Here is a 21,713-nt window from a genome sequence, read left to right as displayed (position 1 = left end):
TCATGATCGGCATATCATTGGGCCTTTGCTCTGCCAAAAGGTAACGCGTCTTCATTTTTAACAAACGAAAATTAAATGAATTATAATATCACAGCAACACTTTGCATATCGGGAAACCTAAAAACAACATATTGTGCAATTAGGAACGAGTTACACAGCACCGATAGTAGTGGTGACAATATTGCTAGTTCAATTTTTAAACCCCTTGTGTGATTCCAGTGTCGCCCAGAACAAAAACAAGGTGATGTCAATCAACTGCTTTGATTTCCTTTTTGCAACATTAAACGTTTCTAAAAACAATAACACAAAAATTTTCGGAACCCGGACATTCCTTGATTCAAGGAATAGACTGCGTCAATAGCTCCATCGACCAGTGCCGGATTAACCATGTCATGGGCCCCTAGGCACAGTAATTTTTGGGCCCTTTTCCGATGGTTTTTCAATATCATAAGCTCTTTTTAAGTTAAGTTAGAAATTTGTGTAGGTAACTTACTAAAGACTAATCGGCTATAATCTGTGTCCTATCATGTCATTTTATAAACGTAAACTAAAAGATTTGTAATAACTATAATAAATATTGCAGCGATATTTCAACATTAAAGCAACTTGATGCTTCACAGATAACTTCGATTAACGATAAGTTATTAGAAAATATTAATATGCCGACTTTTCACGAGTCGGTTTTAGCCACATGATATGTCTCACGGCTAAAGTCGACTAGGACTCTAGTATGGGGATTATCACTTTAGTCGCGTGCGGCTTACCTTCACACGACTCGACTGACGCCGAAAAGCTTCGCCGCACGGCGAAAATCGACTCGTTATAAGTCGGCATTACGGTTTCATTATAAAACTGGAGAGAGAAATCATACCAAAAAGTTTTAATTTTGATTCTATTATTATAGCCCAGGCAAATTAGTCAAAATATGGGCATGAAATCAGATTTTTTCACGTTACAATATTTTTTTCATGCGAAACACAGGTTGTCCTTATCATAAAAGTTAATTTGTTTGGATAATAGGAGGTCGGGAGCAGCCGCCATCTTGGAAAAGAGATTGGTATCGTTTTTATTGAATAGCTACATTGTTGTTCAAATAAACAAAAAATGACAAAGGTAAGATTTATTAACAATAAAGTTATCTAAAAAATGATATACAAACCAATTCCGTGATTTGATTAAATCTAATATCAATTTGAGTAACTTCTCTGCGTGCACAATCTCACATTTTCTGACGTATCTGATTGCAACATGAAGATCTTGAATGGCACCATCTCGTTACTAAACTGTGGTTCGATGTCGTTGGAATTATATTCGAATACACAAGTAATATTACTTTTTTTTTTAAGAAGAGATTTACAGTTTAAATATTAAGGTTGGAGCACATGGGAAGAAGTATTTTTTTTTAATTTGTTATATGAATATGATGAATTTTGATTTTGTAAAAAGAACTTTTTTATTAAAATGTGATATATTTTGAGCTGACTGTATTCCCATTTTCTGGGTTGATTTTTCCGTTATCCCTAATCAAAAATCCCGAAAAAAATCCCTCAATCTGGCATCGCTGGGTTGGGCCCTTCGGGATGGGATGGGAGTCATAATTCATTATAAACACATGCATACATATAACGAAGAAGTGTTCCCACCAAGGCACTTCCAACAAATGACGGTAGCGGAAGAATTCATTTTAAGAATCAACGGTAGCGTCACCAGTTCCAGTAAGGCCGAACTACTTGGTGAACACCTTATACGAGCTACTCAGACATATTCAGAGCACAGGTCTATAAGGAGCGGCTTAGCCAACCTCTCGTCCTTGGAGTCATCAAAGGGCCTGGCCCTCCAGGTTGGGGGCTTCTGCCGCCGGGGTAACTGCCCGACCAGAAGTAGGATGTAGTTTTGGAACGACGACAAGCCTCGGATACGGACGGATTTACTGATGACGACCCTAGCAAACGAAATAAGGACAATGAATTTCGGATCTGCACTTGGAATGTTAGGTCCCTTAATAGACCACGTGCAGCCGAACAATTAGCGGAGGCCCTCGACTGCTATAAGGCAGATAGGCAGATATAACTGCCATCCAAGAAATAAGATGGCAAGGGCCGGGCAAGAGAAAATTGAAGACCCATGACATCTACTACGGCGACTGCAACCGGCAACAGGGCACATTTGGATGTGGATCGGAGGCAGACTCAGGCAGAACGTCCTGAGTTTTAACTGCGTCAACGAGCGCCTCACCACAATCCGCATAAAGGCTAAATTCACCAACATAAGCCTGATATGTGCACACGCCCCCACGGAAGAGAAAGACGATACCACCAAAGATAATTTCTACGAGCTCCTCGAAAAAACCTACGAGCAAATCCCAAGCTACGACATTAAAATTGTCCTGGGTGATTTTAATGCAAAGCTAGGAAGAGAAGATATCTTTGGAAGCACAGTCGGAAAGCATAGCCTGCACGACAACACATCCGATAACGGATTCAGACTAGTCGACTTTGCTGCGGGGCAAAATGTTGTCATAGCAAGTACGCGTTTCCCGCATCTCAAGATTCATAAAGGGACATGGAAATCTCCAGATCAATCAACCGTCAACCAGATTGACCACATTGCGATCGACGCTAGACACTCCTCCAGTATTATGGACGTCCGAACGTTCCGAGGAGCCAACATTGACTCTGACCACTACCTGGTTGTAGCCAATGTACGGATGCAGATTTCCAGACCATCGCCAACACAAGGAAATACTGTGAGGATGTTTAACGTCGGGCGACTACAATCGCAAGAGATTGCCAGGTCCTATTCCGATCGTGTCTCGAATAATCTCTTAAGAAGTCCTACGCCGCCAGCAGCAAGTATAGATAACCAGTGGCAGCACTGCCAAGAAGCCATTAGAGATGCCGCCTCTGAAGTGCTGGGTTTCACAAGGCCACCACAACGAAACCCCTGGTTTGATGATGAATGCCGGCAAGCACATGCAGCTAAACAGAAAGCATACAAAGCGGCGCTGCACAGAAGGACCAGAGCTGCCAATGAGCTCTACAAGCGGAAAAGAACAGAGGAACATCGGCTTCTCAGGAGAAAAAAGAGGCAACACGAGAAAGAAGCGATCGTGGAAATAGAGGGATGCTATAACAGGAATGAAGTTCGTAAGTTTTACCAGAAGGTAAAAAGAACATCTCAGGGGTATAAACCTAGAACTGAAGCCTGAAAAGACCAACAGGGAAACATCGTAGTAGAGACGCAAGCGATGCTGAGAATATGGAAAGATCACTTCTGCAATCTCTACAATGGCGATGACGAAGGCAACCCCGCCCAAAGACAGATTGCACCATTCAATATCGACGATGAAGGCCAACATTTCCGTCCCCCCGACTTGGAAGAAGTGAAGGCAGTCATATCCAAGCTTAAGTCAAACAAAGCCGCTGGAGCTGACGGCCTTGCTGCCGAACTATTTAAAGCAGCAGGAGATGACCTGGTCAGGAGTATGCACCAGCTCATCTGCCGAATATGGTCGGAGGAAAGCATGCCCACAGAATGGAATCTCAGCATCGTATGCCCGATCCTTAAAAAAGGAGACCCTCTAACCTGCGCCAACTACAGAGGAATCAACCTCCTTAACATCGCCTATAAGATCCTCTCTGCCGTACTATGTGAGCGTCTGAAGCCGTTCGTCAACAATCTGATAGGTCCTTATCAGTGTGGCTTTAGATCAGGAAAGTCCACCATCGATCAAATATTCACATTACGGCAGATCTTGGAAAAAACCCAGGAACAACAAATCGATACCCACCACCTGTTCATCGATTTTAAAGCCGCGTATGATAGTATCTACAGAGATGAATTGTATAGAGCTATGTCTAGTTTTGGCATCCCTGCAAAGCTGGTCCGGCTGTGCAGGATGACGATGGAGAATGCACGCTGCTCCGTCAGAGTCGGTAAAGACCTAACCGAAGCATTTGATGTCAAAAAAGGTTTTAGACAAGGCGACGCACTGTCATGCGATTTTTTTAACATCGTTCTTGAAAGAATTATCGAAGCGGAAGCGGCAAAAATGGGTTTAAAGGTCAATGAGGGCAAAACCAAGTATATGTTGTCGTCAAAAAAGGACACTCAACATCGACGCATTGGACAAAACGTCACCATCGACAGCCATAACTTCGAGGTAGTAAAGGACTTCGTCTACCTGGGCTCCGCTATAAACACAGACAACAACATCAGCGCTGAAATCAAACGGAGAATTACTCTTGCCAACCGCTGCTACTTTGGTTTGAGAAGGCAACTGACCAGCAAAGCCCTCTCTCGAGCAACTAAGGTGTCCCTGTATAAGACCCTTATCATCCCAGTCCTGCTATATGGTGCAGAAGCATGGACTTTAACGAAGGCGGATGAAAACATCTTGGATTGCTTCGAGAGAAAAGTTCTTCGTGCGATTTTTGGTCCCGTATGTATTAATGGTGATTGGAGAAGAAGATACAACAACGAGCTTTACGGGTTGTACAAGGACACTAACCTAGCCAAGAGAGTGAAGGTGCAGCGCCTGAGATGGCTAGGTCACGTGGAGCGCATGGAAAACAATGCTCCGGCCCGGAAAGTTTTCGACTCCAACCCAGAGGGACGGCGCAGTAGAGGAAGACCTCGTCTGAGGTGGCGCAACCAAGTGGAAGGGGACCTCAATCAACTTGGCGTGCGCAACTGGAAGCAGCGAGCTAAGGATAGAGCTGGCTGGCGAAGCTTGTTGGTTGAGGCCCAAATCCACAGCGGATTGTAGCCGCCTTACGGCGCTGGTCACCCTAAGTATACATATATACAATAGCCCTGTTATATTGAAGGTGGTAGTTTACTCGTGAGTAGAAATCTAGTTCAACAACTACACATTCCTATCTCCGCGAGTAGAAGATTGTGTTATTTATAGTAGGTACTAGATCTACTCATGACTAACCACCTCCAATGGAACGGGGCTAATGTTTTTATGATTTGCAAAAGTTATTTTATTCTTCTTTTTTTTGTTGTTCTTTTTTCTTATTTTTTCAAATACAATGTAATGCTGTTTTTTATTGAAGATACTTTTTCAAGAAAAGTGAGGGGCCCCTAGCTGAAGTGGGGCCCCTAAGCAGCTGCCTAGTTTGCCTTGAGGCTAATCCGGCACTGCCATCGACAAGTACCTTCGGCACTCATAAGTGTTTAGTCACCTCTTCCTGTTGCGACACTTCAAAAATATGAATTTTAAAAACGTTAAGTTAAAATTAATTAAAATACTGCCTAGATACTTCAATTCAAAGAATTCTCTCCTAAAGCTGGTCAATTAAACTTTTCTTCTCTTCCATTCAGTAAAATTCGATTTTTCTCAATATAATAAAGACGATATTTTTACACTACTGTTAAACGAACGGTAGAGAAGTGGAATATTAAAGCGCATCAATATTTAAAAGAATAAATTGTTTTTTAATTCGATTATATTTATGGTCATACAGCCCGTAAAACTTGGATATCCTCTCCCCATTTAATACAGCTAAAACGAAAGTTAATTGATAACTTTTTTTACGAAAACAATTTTTTGTTATTTAACGATGTTAAACTAATAAATTTTAAAGGCTCTAGCGCCCCTATTAACTTAGAATTTTATTAGAAATAGGATTACTTAAAAAGTAGCTAAGAAGTTTCAACACATCTAATGAGACGTTATCTCTGGGGCCCATCATTTGACATCTCTTTCTTCAGATACAGCTTTCTATCTTCATGAACTGCCCATCTTAGTTAATCCCACAGATTTACCATTACATTTTGTGAAGCTGTAGAAACAAGATTGCCAACATAGTTTTCTTAAACTTTGAATTTCTTTAAACGTTCTTATTCATAATTTGCGAGAAATGGGGAAATTTGTCCTTCTAAATAATGATTTTTAAAACTTTAACATTATCCTGGCATTAAACTTAAGTCCACGTTAATATGGTTTTGTATGGTGTGGCCATTACTTTACAGCTGGCAAAAACAGAAAGTCTTAATATTGGAATGTCGTACGTGCGCTTACTTTGTCGTACGTGTATATGGGAGTGATTTTGGTGGCGTTTACGACAAACGGATTTTGGGTAAAAACTTTGATAATTTGAAAACCAAACCAGATAAGACAATTTTAACAACACAAATAAAAAGAAAATATCGCACAAAATATTCTATTAAAAATTGAAAAAATTCTATCGGCAGTTTTTTTTTTATAGAAGCTCAAACCTTAAAATGCGATTTCCCAAAATTCCAAAATTGGCGTTTACGACAAAACAATTCTCGAGCGACGTATTGTCAAATACAAAAAATTGGTAATCCGGAAGAGCTCTCCGATCCCGATACATAAAATACAGCCAATACAGGTCTTTTATGTTCTGTATCGCTTCACTCTCGTTCAAAGATGAATAAACAAGAGAAACAATTTTTCGTACATTACCCTCTAAATATTTTCCAGGACCCTCCAATTTTTTTTCTGGATACGCCCGCAAAGCGATTATGATTGAAGGAATATTCATAATCAAAAACATATTAATAATATATGTAATGTATGTACATATATGTATTCATTTTGTAGAACTTTTCAAGAGTTTATTTATTTAAATTTTATTTTTTGCAAAACAATCGCATTAAAAGCAAACATAAAATTGAGTTTGTCAAATTTGACGTTTAAATATAGCATTCGCACTTTTATTTAAACTAAACACAAACTACTTAACCCTTTCACAAATATATTTCATCTTTTAGCAAATAAATTTCACCTTTTAGCAAATATAATTAAACTAAAAGCAATTATAATTAAACTAACGCAAACTATTTAAACTTTTAGCAAATCTATTTAACCAAAACACAAATTTATTTCACCTTCTAAATCCTTATCCCTTCTTCATAGCATGATACCAAAAGCCTTTTCTAGAAAAGGTTAAATCATTTTGCGTTTAGGTTTAATAGATTTGCGAAAAGTTTAAATAGTTTGCTTTAGTTTAATTATAATTGCTTTTAGTTTAATTATATTTGCTAAAAGGTGAAATATATTTGCTAAAAGGTGAAATATATTTGTGAAAGTTGAAACTAATTTGTGTTTAGTTTAAATAAAAGTGCGAATGCTATAGTATGATTGTGTGAGTGCGCTTCTGTTTCTGATTTCCGAGGAACTTTCAGAAGCTGTCGACCAATCGAAAACTACATAACTTTCTTTTGATAATCAAGAGTCTTTTCAGTATATATTTGAAAATTGTGTGTTTTAGTCTGTTCAGGGCCGGTTTCAGGGAGGGTCAGCGGGGCCGTCGCCCAGGGGCGCAATAATTGAGGGGCGCCAAAGGCGCCCCGAACTTTTACAAAAGTTATATAAATAACGAAGGCTTTCCAATCGATGTTTTATTTATTTTTACTTTCGCAAAGGCAGGCGCCCCAATTTTTTTCTATTTTAATTTTTCAACGGCGCGGTGCTAGTACTTTTTGTCCTATACTTTTTAAAGAATGAAGGCACCCCCAATTTTTGGATAATTTGTTTGGCTTCCGGAAGGACAATGGTGTCCAAAATCTTCGTTCATCTTTGAAGAACAAGGCGCCCCAATTTCTTTTGAAAGACCAAAGCAATCCCAATATTCCTCCAACCAATTTAATTTTTGCAAAGGCGTCCCTATATATAAATCACAAAATCATAGCTGGTAATTCCAGACTGTAATAAAAATAAAGAAAGTTCTTAAGTTTGGGTTCAAATTCGTATCAATAAAATTTTGATTGTTTACTTGGCAATTTTTGAAATAACTTTAAAAATCGGTAATTAAAAGAAAAATTGCCAAGAGAACAATCAAAATTTTATTGATACGAATTTGAACCCTAACTTTAGAACTTGGTACACTTTTACATCTCAGTACTTTTTGTACCAGCATAATTTCAACATAGGAGAACTTGGCTCTTTTTTTAACAGTAATGTTTTTGTTGTGATTTCACTACTTTTTGTAAGGTATGGCTGTAGAATTGAAAATCTCTATATTTGATGAAAATTCAGTGAAAATGGGCGGTTGCCACGCCCCCTGGCTTAAATTCTCAAATGTTAAATGTTTTAATTTGTATAAACTACCAGCTCTACCATTCTACCAAATTTCAAGATTCTACGATAATCAGAAGTGCTCTATAATATTTGATGAAAATTCAGCGGAAATGGGCGGTTGCAGCGCCCCCTGCCTGAAATTCTCAAATTTTAAATTTTTTCCTTTGTATAAACTACCAGCTCTACCATTCTACCAAATTTCAAGATTCTAAGATAAGAAGTGCTCTATAATATTTGATTTGATTCAGGGCAAATGGGCGGTAGCCACGCCCCCTGGCTGAAATTCTCAAATTTTGAATTTGTTCCTTTGTATAAACTACTATCTCTACAATTCTACCAAATTTCAAGATTCTACGACAATCAGAAGTGCTCTATTGTATTTGTTGAAAATTCAGCGGAAATGGGCGGTTGAAGCGCCCCCTGGCTGAAATTCTCAAATTGCAATTTATTACCAGCTCTACCATTCTACCAAATTTCAAGATTCTACGATAGTCAGAAATGCTCCATAATATTTGATGAAAATTCAGCGGAAATGGGCGGATGCCACGCCCCCTGAATTGAAAATCTGAAATTTTCGATTTTTCCCTTTGTATACACCAAAAGTCCTATCACCGTGTAAAATTTCAAGTGTCTACGTCAGCGGGAACTTCTCCATAATTTTGATGATTTGTCAGTGAGTCAATGAGTCAGTTACGGTTTTTGCGATTTTTTACGACCTATATCTCAGAAACTACTCATCGTAAGAAGCTGAAATGTAGTGAGGAGTTTGGTTTTGACCAGCTCTTGCATCTTTGGTGTGGAAGTTAAATATGTAGACGAGGATACATTTTTGACAGTATTGAGGTGAAAAGATACATTTTCAGCTGTCAAAAATGTATCCTGCTCTGGGAGCAGGTATATTAATAATAAAGTAGACACAGGCACACGTCATATGTAAATTATAAAGACTAGTAAAAACAATTAATTATTTTGTTTTGCAAATTAAATACAAACTATATATTTAGCCACGTCAATATGTATTCCAATTCACACAGGTTAATTTCACGAAAGATACATTTTATATAGCTATTATATTCAATAGGTACCTACACATATACCTACCTACATGTCAAACATTTATCCTCGACTAAAAATTTATTTAATTTAACCTATGTAATTGAAACACGGCCTTAAACATGAAAAGGATTATAATCTAAGAAAAATTTTATATTTTTGTTTGTAATTTCCAGCAGTATAATCAGGGGAAAATCCATACGTTACATCATATTGTATTACGATCTCAAATAAATAAAAATTAGTTTCAATTAACATATATATATTTATATACATCTATGTAGTTATAGCCATCACACTCACAAAACTAATGATGTGCAAGCAAAAGATAAACAAACAAGACCAACTGTATTTGAACTATTGTAATTAACTCAGCAGATGGCATCAGATATTTTTCAAAGATTTTCCATGACTTTGTTCCTATAAATACTTGCCATTGGTTTCAATATAATTATTCTGTACTAAGTATAAGTACTTTAAAATGAAAGCTCAGTTAATTTTGCTATTTATTACCCTGGTCGTTGGCACAGCTACTAGTGTCAAAGATTGGTGGGAAAATGGAAATTTTTATCAAATTTATCCACGCTCATTTAAGGACAGTGATGGAGATGGAATTGGTGATTTAAACGGTATCACATTTAATTTTTTTTATTCATATACTTGTATTTGTATAGCATTTTAATTAAAAATTTCTTAATGTCAAGGTGTCACTGAAAAACTTCAATACCTTAAGGATATTGGAATCACCGCAGCTTGGCTTTCACCTATATTTCAATCTCCAATGGAAGATTTCGGTTACGATATTTCGGATTATTATAAAATTCAGGAAGAATATGGCACAGTTGATGATTTTGAAAAACTTTTAAACAAAGCTAAGGAAATTGGAATCCGAATTATTCTAGATTTCGTTCCAAACCACACTAGTGATAAGCATAAGTGGTTTCAACTTTCCGTTGCTGGACATCCGTACTATCGTGATTTTTATATTTGGGAAAATGGAACAGTTAATGCTGAGACTGGAGAACGTCAACCACCAAACAATTGGCTTGGCTCGTTCCGTTATAGTGCCTGGGAGTGGAATGATCAGCGTCAACAATATTACTTGCATCAATTCGGGGTAATGCAACCTGATTTAAACTATCGCAACCCTGCTGTTGTTGAAGAAATGAAGAAGGTTATGCGGTATTGGCTAGGAAAGGGTGTAAGTGGTTTCCGTATAGATGCAGTACCATTTTTGTTTGAATACATTGATGAAAATGGTAAATTTCCTGATGAACCAGTGACAACGGATCCAAAATGTCCCGATCCTGATGATTATTGTCATCTCCAACATATTTACACTAACAATCAGCCCGAGACGTTTGATATGGTTTACCAATGGCGTGAATTGGTTGATAATTGGAAAAAGGAACACGGTGGGGAAACAAAAGTCCTTCTGACGGAGGCGTATACAAGTTTTGATAACTTGATGAAACTGTATGGCGACGGAATTCGTAATGGATCGCATGTACCATTTAATTTTGAATTTTTGAACACAATGAACGCAAATAGCACAGCAAAAGACTTCCGTTATCAAATCAACAGGTGGCTTCAAACAATGCCAAAAGGAGTTTACGCCAATTGGGTTTTGGGTAACCACGACAATAAAAGGTTAGCCTCTCGCCTTGGACCAGCTCGAACAGACTTGTTGAATATTTTACTGCAGACTTTGCCAGGAATTGCTGTGACTTATAATGTAAGAAAATTTATTTCTTATATACTATTTGACTTCAGAATTCTAGATCAATTGATACAATGTTTTTGTTTGTTTATAAATTCAAATCATATTACTAAAAATAGTTTTTCTTACTAAGGGTGAAGAAATTGGCATGACTGATGGACCAATTTCTTGGGAAGATACCGTTGACCCACAAGGATGCAATGCAAACCCGGATAATTACAACAGTTATTCTCGTGATCCAGCTCGCACACCTTTCCAGTGGAATTCATCAAAGAATGCAGGTATGTGAATGTTATGTTCATTTATTTGGAGGTGCTTTAAAACAAATAAGATAGTTTGTCTAATTTCAAGTACATAATAATCAGGGCATGGATTATTATGAGAAAACATATTTTTTTTCTGCATTAATAGAAGCATTGGAATAAGACAGTTTTTCGAATCAAGTAATTTCCTTTAAAATGGCATTAATTTGTAAGTGCATATTTTTGCATATTTTGCTTTAAATGCATATGTATAAACGCATATTTCGGTTTTAAGTGCATATTTTAATGATAAACACATATTTTTGTGTCCTATTTTTGATAAAAAGGAACGTTTTTTTTTGTTTCACTTAATTTTTAATTTGATTCAAGGGTGTAGGTACGCAACTTAATCACTTTAATTTCAAAATCTATGAAAGAACGCATTTTGCAGCACTTAACACAATTCGAACCGTCACAGTTTCTAGTTTTACTGCAGTGAAAATCCTACTATGCAAATTGTAGAGTTTGCCCATATCCAGATTCTCAAACACGACCTCATTCAATTATAGCTTAATAAAATTTAGTTGTTAATTTTTATTTGTCATAAGTGACATTAAAATATTATTAAATTCTTGCTAATAATAAGCAACAGTATAATTTGTTCAGATACTAGGTACATTACTCCTTTTTTTTAATTTAACATAATTTAGAATGCATTTATTTAATTGTAATTTTTTTACTTAACAATTTGTTGAACAACAACAACATCTTGAAGGTGCTACCTCCAAGTGTTTATTTTGTTTTAATGCCTTGTCGGTAACGTAAAGTCTCTTAAAAGTTGGTTCGTCATCATCTATTTTTAGATTTCAACGATGCTGATTTTTGGTTTCTGGAAATTCAAATGTAACCTCACTACCTTTTTGATTCACAAAATGACAGCTCTGTTTGATAGACAAATATTATTCCTTTGTTCTTGAACAAACTTTTTTGGTAAAATGCTTTGTTATTCAACTCGGCATTCAAGCCACATAATCCGGTATTAAAACACTCTGCATTTAAGCAACACAATCGGTATTAAAACCATGTGACAATCGGCATTTAAGCAACACAATCGGTAATAAAACCATGTGACACTCGGCATTTAAGGCACACAATCGGTATTTAAGCCATATGACACTCGGCATTTAAGCCACACAATCGGTATTAAAACCATGTGAAATAACTATTAAAATTATCAATTATTCATAATTTTTTTTACATTACATAATTGTATAAAATGTACGTACTTAATTAGATATGCATATTTGTTGAACATGCAAGCACTATTATTATTTTTTTTAACAAATTATATATCTCCGATATTAAAATCCATTCTTTTAATATTTCGAGTTCATTTTCAATATTTCTTCGTTAATTATAATTGTGCTCATCCTCGTCGCCAATGTAGAGTTTGGCCATATCCAGATTCTCAAACACGACCTCATTCAATTACCTCTAAAACGACCTCTATAAAAAAAAAACTTTAAAAAAATGTAAGACAATGCTGAAAAATCGTGTCGTCAAAACCTGACGATGAAGAGGTTTTGGTAAACTTTTCGGATAAAGAGATACTTGCGTTCAAAAATGCTCCAATGACACCGACTGAATTTGAACAGACATTTTCCATGTTCAAAAGCTATGTCAGGCCAAATAGGCCGAATTTTATCATTACAAAATTCAGGAAATATTTTGTGGTTTATACCAAATTTATTCTTATTGTTTGTTTGCATGTACATATGTACATGGCTGCATGGCTGCAGCCACAGCTACACCATTGTATTCAGGGGGCTAGTAGGCATTACAAAAAAAAATGAAACACTCGTTCTATATCTTAGGTGATCTCTTGTCTCTAGTTGTACCGATTGCAGCAAGCAACAACATTTATTTATAGTTTACGTACTTTATATACAGGGTGTCCCGGAATGAGATAAGGACATTTTGGGTGATGATTCTTGGATATATTGTAAGAAAAAAGTTGTTCTCTCTATCTGCAAAGTTAATACACTTTAGCGATGATTTAAGAAAACGCTTGCTCTGGTATGTTAATGTTTATTTCTCCGTTAATACTTATGATAGAAGGTTTATTCATATCTTGATTTTTAGAAAAAATGCTATTCTTTGTACCTAACTGCATTTAAAAAATCTAAATATGTTTTTTATTGCTCAGATATTAATTTTAAAGGGGTATTTATTTTTTCTTGCCTATTATATTGTTTTATAAATTTATTCTTATCAAGAAAACAATAATGAACAAAAAGTCATCTACAAGTTCTCACTCATAGATTTTATGATATTTAGGAAAACCTGCACCAGGTAAAATCTTTAAAAAATGTGTTTTCATTGCTTTAGTCAAGAATTGGTAAGAATTAAATATTAATTTTTTAGTTTAAGTTTATTTCTCGTTACAACAATTATTTAAAGTGTGCTCCTTGATTTGGTGTACTTGATAGAGCCCGTTTTTTTTTGGAATCATCCCCCTAAACGCACTTATCTCATTCCGAGACACCCTGTTTAATCTTTTTACAAGTTACTATCGGACGAATATGCCCCTGAAGAGGGGCATTTGGGGGTCGAAATACCCCAAATCTATTTCCTACTTCCAATAATAGGATCGAAATCAAACTTTGTTCATGTATGTAGCTCAATGCTCTCAGATGGCTTCACAATATTTTAGTGGTCCGGACCCTGGGAGCGGTATTGGGGGTTGAAGCACCCCAAATCAATTTTAGCTTATTTCCAATTAGTTTAAAAAACTAAAAATACGCACTAAAAACTATAAAAAAATTTAATTAATGGTTAGATCAAAAAGCGTAGAGTCCATTTTTGTTGCGTGTAATTTTATAAAGTTTGAAAAAGAGGTCTACGCTTTCTGATTTAACCATTTTCAATAAGTCAATCAAATTATTTTATAATTTTAAGTGCGTGTTAAAAGCATATTTTTAGTTTTTTAAACTACATTATGTATTTTACTATAAAATATTGTTGTCTTAAAACGTGTAGTATGTATAGTATGAATAAGAACTCTACTAGAAATTGAATTTTACTTATTTTATCAGTGTATATACTGTATGAAGTATGAGCGCCATTAATGTCAAATTTCAGGTTTCAGTAGTGCACCCAAAACATGGCTTCCAACAAATGATGATTACATAACCAAGAATGTTGAAAATCAGCTTTCTGCACCTCGTAGTCATTTGAAGATTTTCGCAAAAGCATTGAGTTTGAGGCATGTTCCAGCGTTTGAAGAAGGCGATTTTAAAATTAAGGCTCCAACAAATGGAATCTTGGTTTATAAGAGGTTGATTTCTTGAAATGAATAATGTTTTCCGTCAACTTAATATGTTTATTTTAGAGAAAAAACTGACAGTGATTGCTATGTTATTGTCTTGAACCTTGGAAAGCAGGATAAAAAAATTAATTTAGACGATTTCTTCAATATTGGTGGCGGAAATGTTGAAGTTGTTACAGCATCAATACAATCAACATTGCAGGACGGGTAAGGTTTTTCATAAATTTTAGTAATAACATTATAGTATTATTAACTTTTACATGATTTTTCAGAGAAATTGTCGATTCACAGGATATTATCATTGAAGGATCTGTTGGTGCTATCTTTAAAGTTATTAAATAATACAACTAAGCAAAAAATCAAATTATGTCATTTCTGATACACTATAAGTGTTTGCTTTGAAAATGAAAAAAAAAAAAAATAAATAAAATAAAGTTTTTTATTTTGTAATATTTTAGTGCTTAGGTATTTTGAAACATTTTGAGGTATGTTTTGTAATCGGTTTAAACTACTTCGATTATTTGTTTAAACTGATACAAGCAAACAAGTGCTGTTAAGATACGGCATTTTTCATATTTGTATTTCATTATGGTTCCCATTTTGTCCATTAAAAGCAAGTTCAAATATTAGAGAAAACCTTTAAAAATAATGGTACGGCAAATAAATAATCCATAAAGTAGTCTATTTTAGTTTCCACGTGAGAACATATTTTTAGGGAAATTAAAGAATTTGCAACTAGTACCGGAGCACCCTACTAATAAAATTACGATGACAGAGAATGCGAAAAAAGTGGACCTAGAAAGTCCGTCTGTCTGTCAGGAGCTACAGCCTTAACGGATAAGTACTTGGTATGTATATTGTAGCAGTTTTTGGATCCAGTACCTCGGTTTTGGAATTAATTTTTTTGGACCAAAAATAACGATACCTGTCATATACCAATTTTATAAAAGTTAATTGTTCTAAAAAACGGCTCCTACGATTTTTCTAAAAAAATTAGTTTTTAAATAAGGTCTATCTTTTAATGAACAAATTTTTTTTCAAACATCCTTATTTACGGTACCTCCCATAGAACCATTTTTTTTTAAATTTAAAATTATCTTAAAAATTACTAGTTCAATTTTAACGATTTTTTTATGCAAAAACATTTATAGTGCCTTAATATAAATCCAAATTAAAATCAAAAGAAAAAAATAATTTTTGGATTTAAAAAAAAATTAAATTTCTTTTTTGAAAAATCAAGTTTTCGAAAACGTGACATTGAATTCTTTTTAAATTTTGGTTTTACGTGTTGATTTTAAGTTTCTACAAAATAGCATAGGGTACATTAGGGCATACCCAACACAAACTCAAATAACTTTACTACGGACAACAATTGTTACTTCAATCATTTACCGAGGGGTTTTGGAATTAATTTTTTTGGACCGAAAATAACGATGCCTGTCATATAGCAATTTTGGAAAAGTTTAATGTTCTCAAAAACGACTCCTACGATTTTTATAAAAAAAAATCTAGTATTAGTTTTTAAATAAGGTCTACCTTTTAATGAACATTTTTTTTTTTCAAACATCCTTATTAACGGTACCTCCCATAGAACCGTTTTTTTAAATTTAAAACTATCTTCCAAATTACTAGTTCAGTTTTAACGATTTTTTTTATGCAAAAACATTCATAGTGCCTTAATATAAATCCAAATAAAAATAAAAGAAAAATAATTTTTGGATTAAAAAAAAAATTTGAAATTTCTTTTTGAAAAATCAAATTTTCGAAAACGTGACATTGAATTTTTTTTTTAATTTTAGTTTTACGTGTTGATTAAAAGTTTCTACAAAATGGCATACCAATTTTATTTTAAAATTTTTGATCAAAAAAATGATTTATAAGAAATTACTTTTTTTAAAAACGACTCTGACGATTTTGATTTTTTTTCTAAAAATTCATCTTTATAAAAGAAATTAAACTGCATACTTTTTTAGAGTTGTTTTTTTACATTTGTATACCAAATTTGTAAATAAAAAGTTTTTAGTTCTAAGGGCAAGTTCGTGCATTTTATTTTTCTAATTTTTGTTTACTTTAATATCGATTTGGGACATAAACTTTAACATGTAATTTGTATTTATATTAACAAGCAAGCACGGTGTTACAAAAATTAACGTTTTGTAGAGCTAGTCGCACTGATTACGAAACGGTATTTAAAAAATCCCTAACACCCCCAAAATCTGGAGTTAGACCTTCACCCATTGAAAAAAAATCTAGCTTCGTCAAAATTTTACCCATTTTCGATTTTTTTATAGTTACTGATAGGAGATTAATATATCTTTTCTACAATGTATGAAACATGTAACTCGGTTAAACCACCTAGAATTTATAAGCTGTCAAAGTTCAAAAATTCCATTTTTTTCGTCATTTACCCAACTTCGACATCAAATTAAAGTATAACAACTTGCTGTTTTAAAAATATATTCTAAAATAATATTTATTTCCAAATCAAACGGGTATTTTTTATGAAAATCAGTTCAAAATTGGCTTAGAAAAAAAAATTTACGATTTCAATCCAGATACAGAAATTCGAACTTTTAGGTATAGAACAAAAATGTTGTTTTGGCACGTAGAAGGATAACTTGGGCGCCGGGATTGATAACGAGTTTTTGTAGAGGATTTCAATACAAAACATTTTTTTCTTTGGGAGGGGGGTCTATCTCCCCCTGTTTAGGTGGGAGGGGCAGTTTTCTAAAAAAAAATTATCAAAATAAAAAAAATATTAAAAAACAACGGCAACACTTACAGTAATAAATGATACCATTTCCGAAAGCAAAATTGTACATAATTGTTCTAATTTTTTAATCAATATATTATAACCAATAGTTTTTGAAATAATCGATTTCAAATTTAAAAATATGCAAAAAAAAATTGTTAAAACTCATTTTATACTATTTTTGTCCAGACTGTGAATTTTAATAAAAAAAAATGACTCACACAGAAAACTGCCTCAATTGATTCCTTATCAATTGAAATTGAACAGCGAAAACTATATGTTTCTATGTCTTCTAGTTTTTGAGAAAATTGAAAAATAAAAACCAATAAAAACAAAAAATATTTTGAAAAAAGAAAAATCTGATAAAATAATTTTTCATGAAATCGTATTTTTGGAGGGACAAACTTTTCTTTATGGAATGTGTTCGGGTGGTTGTCCTTATCATAAAAGTCAATTTGTTGGGATGATAGGAGGCCGGAAGCAGCCGCCATCTTGGAAAAGAGATTATTATCATTTTTATTCAATAGGTCCACTGTTATTCATTTAAACAAACAAAAAAGAATGACAATAAAATTATCTAAAAATTGATATACAAACCAATTCCGTGAGTTGATTAAATAAAATTTTATACTTGGTCAAAGTGCGGGTTTGTCTCGCAAGGTAGAGGCAAAATTGCATTTTTTTCATATATCTGACGAACTTTTGATTAGTTTGGGTAATTCTTGAAGAATGAATTGTAGTACTTATAATTATCTATAAAATAGTGTCCGCAATCATTATCGTAACAATTATATTGTAGAAGTAATCTTACGCCGAAATTCTCTATGTACCTACTAGTCAAAAGTGAAAAAAAGCAAGCTTTCTGCTATTAGACCCAGCAAATTCTGGGAGTAGCGGTATAACCAAAATATAAGTACGCAGTTTTGTAGCCATAGGCATCTCAATATCGAAATCAAAGGTCTGACAACTTTAAAATGCCGTTATTTTATGTAAAACTAAGAGAAAAGAGGGCATTAAGAGTTAATGCACAACGTTCCAAAAAGCAAAAATGCTATAGATTTAAAAAGCCCTAGTTTGAGACACTAACCAGTTGAAGTGCCCCAATTTCAAAAATATCATTTGATTGAATTAGAATGAACAAGATTAATGAACAAGATTTATATAAAAAAAAGTTCAACCCTATTTCACCAAGTCTGATTCCATAGGGTTAGCATTAGTAGAATGATCGTATATTCTGCCTATACTTCGTTTGGGGAATAAAGTTCCTCGTGGATCAATTTTATTTCAACTCATGGTATTTCGCAATTAACTGAATACTTTCAAATGCTTATTTAAGCTGCTACTGGTTGCAGTACAACTACCTGGTATGCGTAATGCATAATATTATAATATTTGTCATTAATATAACCTCACAATACAATCAAGCCTCTAACTGGACGATTCCATTCCCTTAAGTGGACATGGACATATCACTTAATAAGATAGTCATATTTTGCGACCCATTGGGTCATATGCATAAAAAATAGTAAATGCTTTTACTTGAAAAATGTAAAGTATGGACGTTTTTTATGAACATTTCGTGCATGTGAAACCTTGTTTATACTTATTAATTTCATATTGCTAGTATTTACTATTTTTTATGCATATATGTATACTTAACTGTATTTCAAGTACAAGCAAAATCAGTTTTAAAGTGACTAGAGTTGAAGCATTGATGTAACTGCTCTGTAGTTATAGGTCAAATACATCAATTTTTAGTCAAAACTTATGGGCGCAAAAAAATTATGGTAATCAAATTATTTCAGTTTTTTTTTTGGAAAAGTGCAAGAGCTTTCTAGAAACTTATAAGTAACTCAGTTGTTTCCGAGAAAATTCCATGTAAATTGTTTGTAACAGGTTTTTACGCTCTTTGTTTGAAAAAATTCAAATCTGTGTCCCTGAATCTGTGTCTGAAATCTGTAATGAAAACGTAGTTGATCAAAAATTTATTTTGTGAAATCTAAAAATGCAACAAAGGCCCAATTTTCCCAGGATTTCTTATTTTATATGTAATCAATATATGATGGGTGTTGAGCTCAAAAAGAGAACCTTTAAAAAAAAAACTCTCATAAAAATATATTATATCATCTCGAATGAAATTTCCAGATTATTGAGGAATTGAGGTAATAATATTATCTCCAACTTTTGATAAATATTAAAGTTTTTTTTCCTTAAAAAGTAAATAAAACACTTAATTCAGATAAGAGAAACTTATAATATAAGTGTTAGAGTTTTTTCTAAATCATGGTCAATATACTCAAGTGCTTAGATATATTTTACCTATGTATTATATAAATTATTTGAACCAATAAGTATGCATATATACTTCAAATAAATAAAATAAAGTCATATCGATATAAAATGAAAATGTGTCATTCTATATGAAAACGTCCAATCGGTATTACTCTTCTTAAGCTTTAATGCCGTTTCAAACAAAAAGATATCTTTAATAGAATCATTTTTAGAAGCAAAACTATAATGACATATAAATGACGTTTTCCAAAAGTTCGAACACGGGTAGCAGGGAGGCGACGCGACGCAACTTAAAATTAGATCACCATGGATTTACTCCTTTATGGGGAAATCTAAAATGAGGCCGCAACGATTTTTTCTCGTTTTGGACGTTTTCATATGGAATGACCCGATACCAAATCTTAAAACATACTGCACCTACAGAATTCATAAATATGCTTGTGAGTACGTGTTTTTAAATTGGACTTTTGAAATGCATAGCCTACAAAATTGGCTAACCCCATGCAGTGGGAGAGGCGACCGTCGAATTACTTAGATCATAAAGCTAGAGGTTAAAATTGGTGTCAAATTAAAGATAATTTGATACATTTTTGATAAAATTAAAAAAAATGAGGTTGCCACGTGTAAAATGGGAAATTCTATGTGGCAATCGTATTTTAAAGGAAAAATTGCCACATAATTTCTTCCGGAGAGCCTCGATATTCGATGTTTGAGAAATGATTGACCAAAAATTAGCACGAAAGGTATTTTAAATAATGTTAATATTATAAGAGAACAAAAATTAAATAACTTGACACGTATCTGCCTAATTTTTGATTTAACTTAGTTTTTTTTTTTACTTCTGTGTTTTTTTAGAAAAATTACAGATTTTAACATTTCAATACATTGTTTACCAAAAAAAAAAAAACGAAATTTAAAAATATTTTTAAATACCTTTTGTTGGGCATATTGAACATAGCCGTATTTAGGGGGGGGGGGGTTTGGGTGTTTAACCCCCAACATTTAACAGCACGGGCAACTGAGACCATTTGGCTGAGACAACACAAGAAAGAGACAGATAGACACTAAGAAAGAACATATAACATAGAACTACGTGGCACAGAGGAGAACGAAAATAAATGTATCGATTTATTCAGGAAAACGCTAAAAAATAACTTTGAAAACTGGTAAAAATCGGCATTTTCGATTTTCTAACGGGAATATCTCCAAAACGTGATGTGATAGAATTTTTCTGACTTCGGATTCGAGTTCAGCCTATAGAAAAGTATACCCTGGTTTCTGTTACAAAAACCTTGTTGACCAGTGTAATTAGCTCATGTCAAACAACTTGGATTATTTAAAATTTTGGTTTTTAAGTATTGCTAATTTCATTTAGAACTCAATAGATAGAATGTTACTGTCAATTTTCTGCTACAAAATTTCTGTGCAAGAAAAAGACCATTTTTCAATGTTTTATATATTAAATTGTACGAAATAATTTTTTTTATAAAGCCTTAGAATGGTTAAAATTTGTTTCTTAAAATTTATGGCTTTTTTAAACTTTTAACTACGAATTCCTCTCCTAAAAAATACTTAAAAAGGATATTGGCAAATTTTTCGCTTCTACACAGTTCAAATGACTATTTGATTTAGCGGGATTTAGAATCGACTGCAGTTACATATAGTTGATACAAAGTATTAAAATTTCTAAAAAAAAAATTTGTTTGGTCTGAGCTAACCCCCCCCCCCCCCCGAAATGAAATCCTAGCTACGGCTATGATATTGAATATATTAAAACTACATACCTTGTTTTTCAAAATACTATAGCTTCGTCAATTTCCAACCGGTTTTCAGATTTAATATATTTAATATGTTCTACTACAAAACGTATTCGATCACGAGAAAAATATTTTTAAATTTCGTTTTTTTTTTGTTAAAGAATCCGAATGGAATAACACCGTGATGCCTCAAGGGATTTGCTTATTGTGCTAGTTAATTTCGAAAAGGCATTCGATAGACAACCACGACATCTGATATGGGTGTCCTTGAGACAGCGAGGGTTCCGGAAACCTGCTGGCGGATGATCATGAACATGTACGAGGAAGTAAAAACGAAGGTAAAATGTCCCGTAGGAATCACCGAAGAGTTCTCAATCAAAGTCGGTGTGCACCAAAAAGAAGCGTCCTGAGCCCTTTGCTCATTATCACAGCGCTTGACTTTCTGCTTGAAGGAAAATTGACGGACCCGAAAGTGAATCAGTTATTCTGAGTATAGGATGGATGAAGTGGCGAGAA

At 33.9% G+C, this 21,713-nt stretch overlaps 2 protein-coding genes across 2 annotated transcripts; both read left to right on the top strand.

Moving 5' to 3' along the window:
• Positions 1 to 2,170: 2,170 nt before the first annotated feature.
• On the top strand, positions 2,171 to 3,208 carry LOC129909230 (craniofacial development protein 2-like). The gene has a single exon (XM_055986282.1). The coding sequence runs from the start codon at positions 2,171 to 2,173 to the stop codon at positions 3,206 to 3,208; it is 1,038 nt and encodes a 345-aa protein (XP_055842257.1).
• Positions 3,209 to 9,556: 6,348 nt separating this feature from the next.
• On the top strand, positions 9,557 to 14,806 carry LOC129916414 (maltase A1-like). Its single transcript, XM_055996335.1, has 6 exons — positions 9,557 to 9,735; positions 9,811 to 10,841; positions 10,960 to 11,107; positions 14,210 to 14,405; positions 14,460 to 14,603; positions 14,669 to 14,806. The coding sequence occupies exons 1-6, from the start codon at positions 9,588 to 9,590 to the stop codon at positions 14,736 to 14,738; spliced, it is 1,737 nt and encodes a 578-aa protein (XP_055852310.1). The 5' UTR covers positions 9,557 to 9,587; the 3' UTR covers positions 14,739 to 14,806.
• The last annotated feature ends 6,907 nt before the right edge of the window (positions 14,807 to 21,713 follow it).

This window comes from Episyrphus balteatus, chromosome 1 (assembly GCF_945859705.1).
Source record: "Episyrphus balteatus chromosome 1, idEpiBalt1.1, whole genome shotgun sequence".
In the NCBI taxonomy this organism is placed as follows: domain Eukaryota; kingdom Metazoa; phylum Arthropoda; class Insecta; order Diptera; family Syrphidae; genus Episyrphus; species Episyrphus balteatus.
Note: the sequence above shows the minus strand (reverse complement) of the source record. Positions and strands in the feature narration are given on the sequence as shown.

Excerpts from the sequence above, each read along its gene's own strand:
- LOC129916414 (XM_055996335.1), top strand. The coding sequence starts at position 9,588 with ATGAAAGCTCAGTTAATTTTGCTATTTATTACCCTGGTCGTTGGCACA. Across the intron at positions 9,736-9,810 it reads TGGAATTGGTGATTTAAACG|GTGTCACTGAAAAACTTCAA; the intron begins GTATCACATTTA and ends CTTAATGTCAAG. Across the intron at positions 14,406-14,459 it reads GGAATCTTGGTTTATAAGAG|AGAAAAAACTGACAGTGATT; the intron begins GTTGATTTCTTG and ends TGTTTATTTTAG.
- LOC129909230 (XM_055986282.1), top strand. The coding sequence starts at position 2,171 with ATGTGGATCGGAGGCAGACTCAGGCAGAACGTCCTGAGTTTTAACTGC.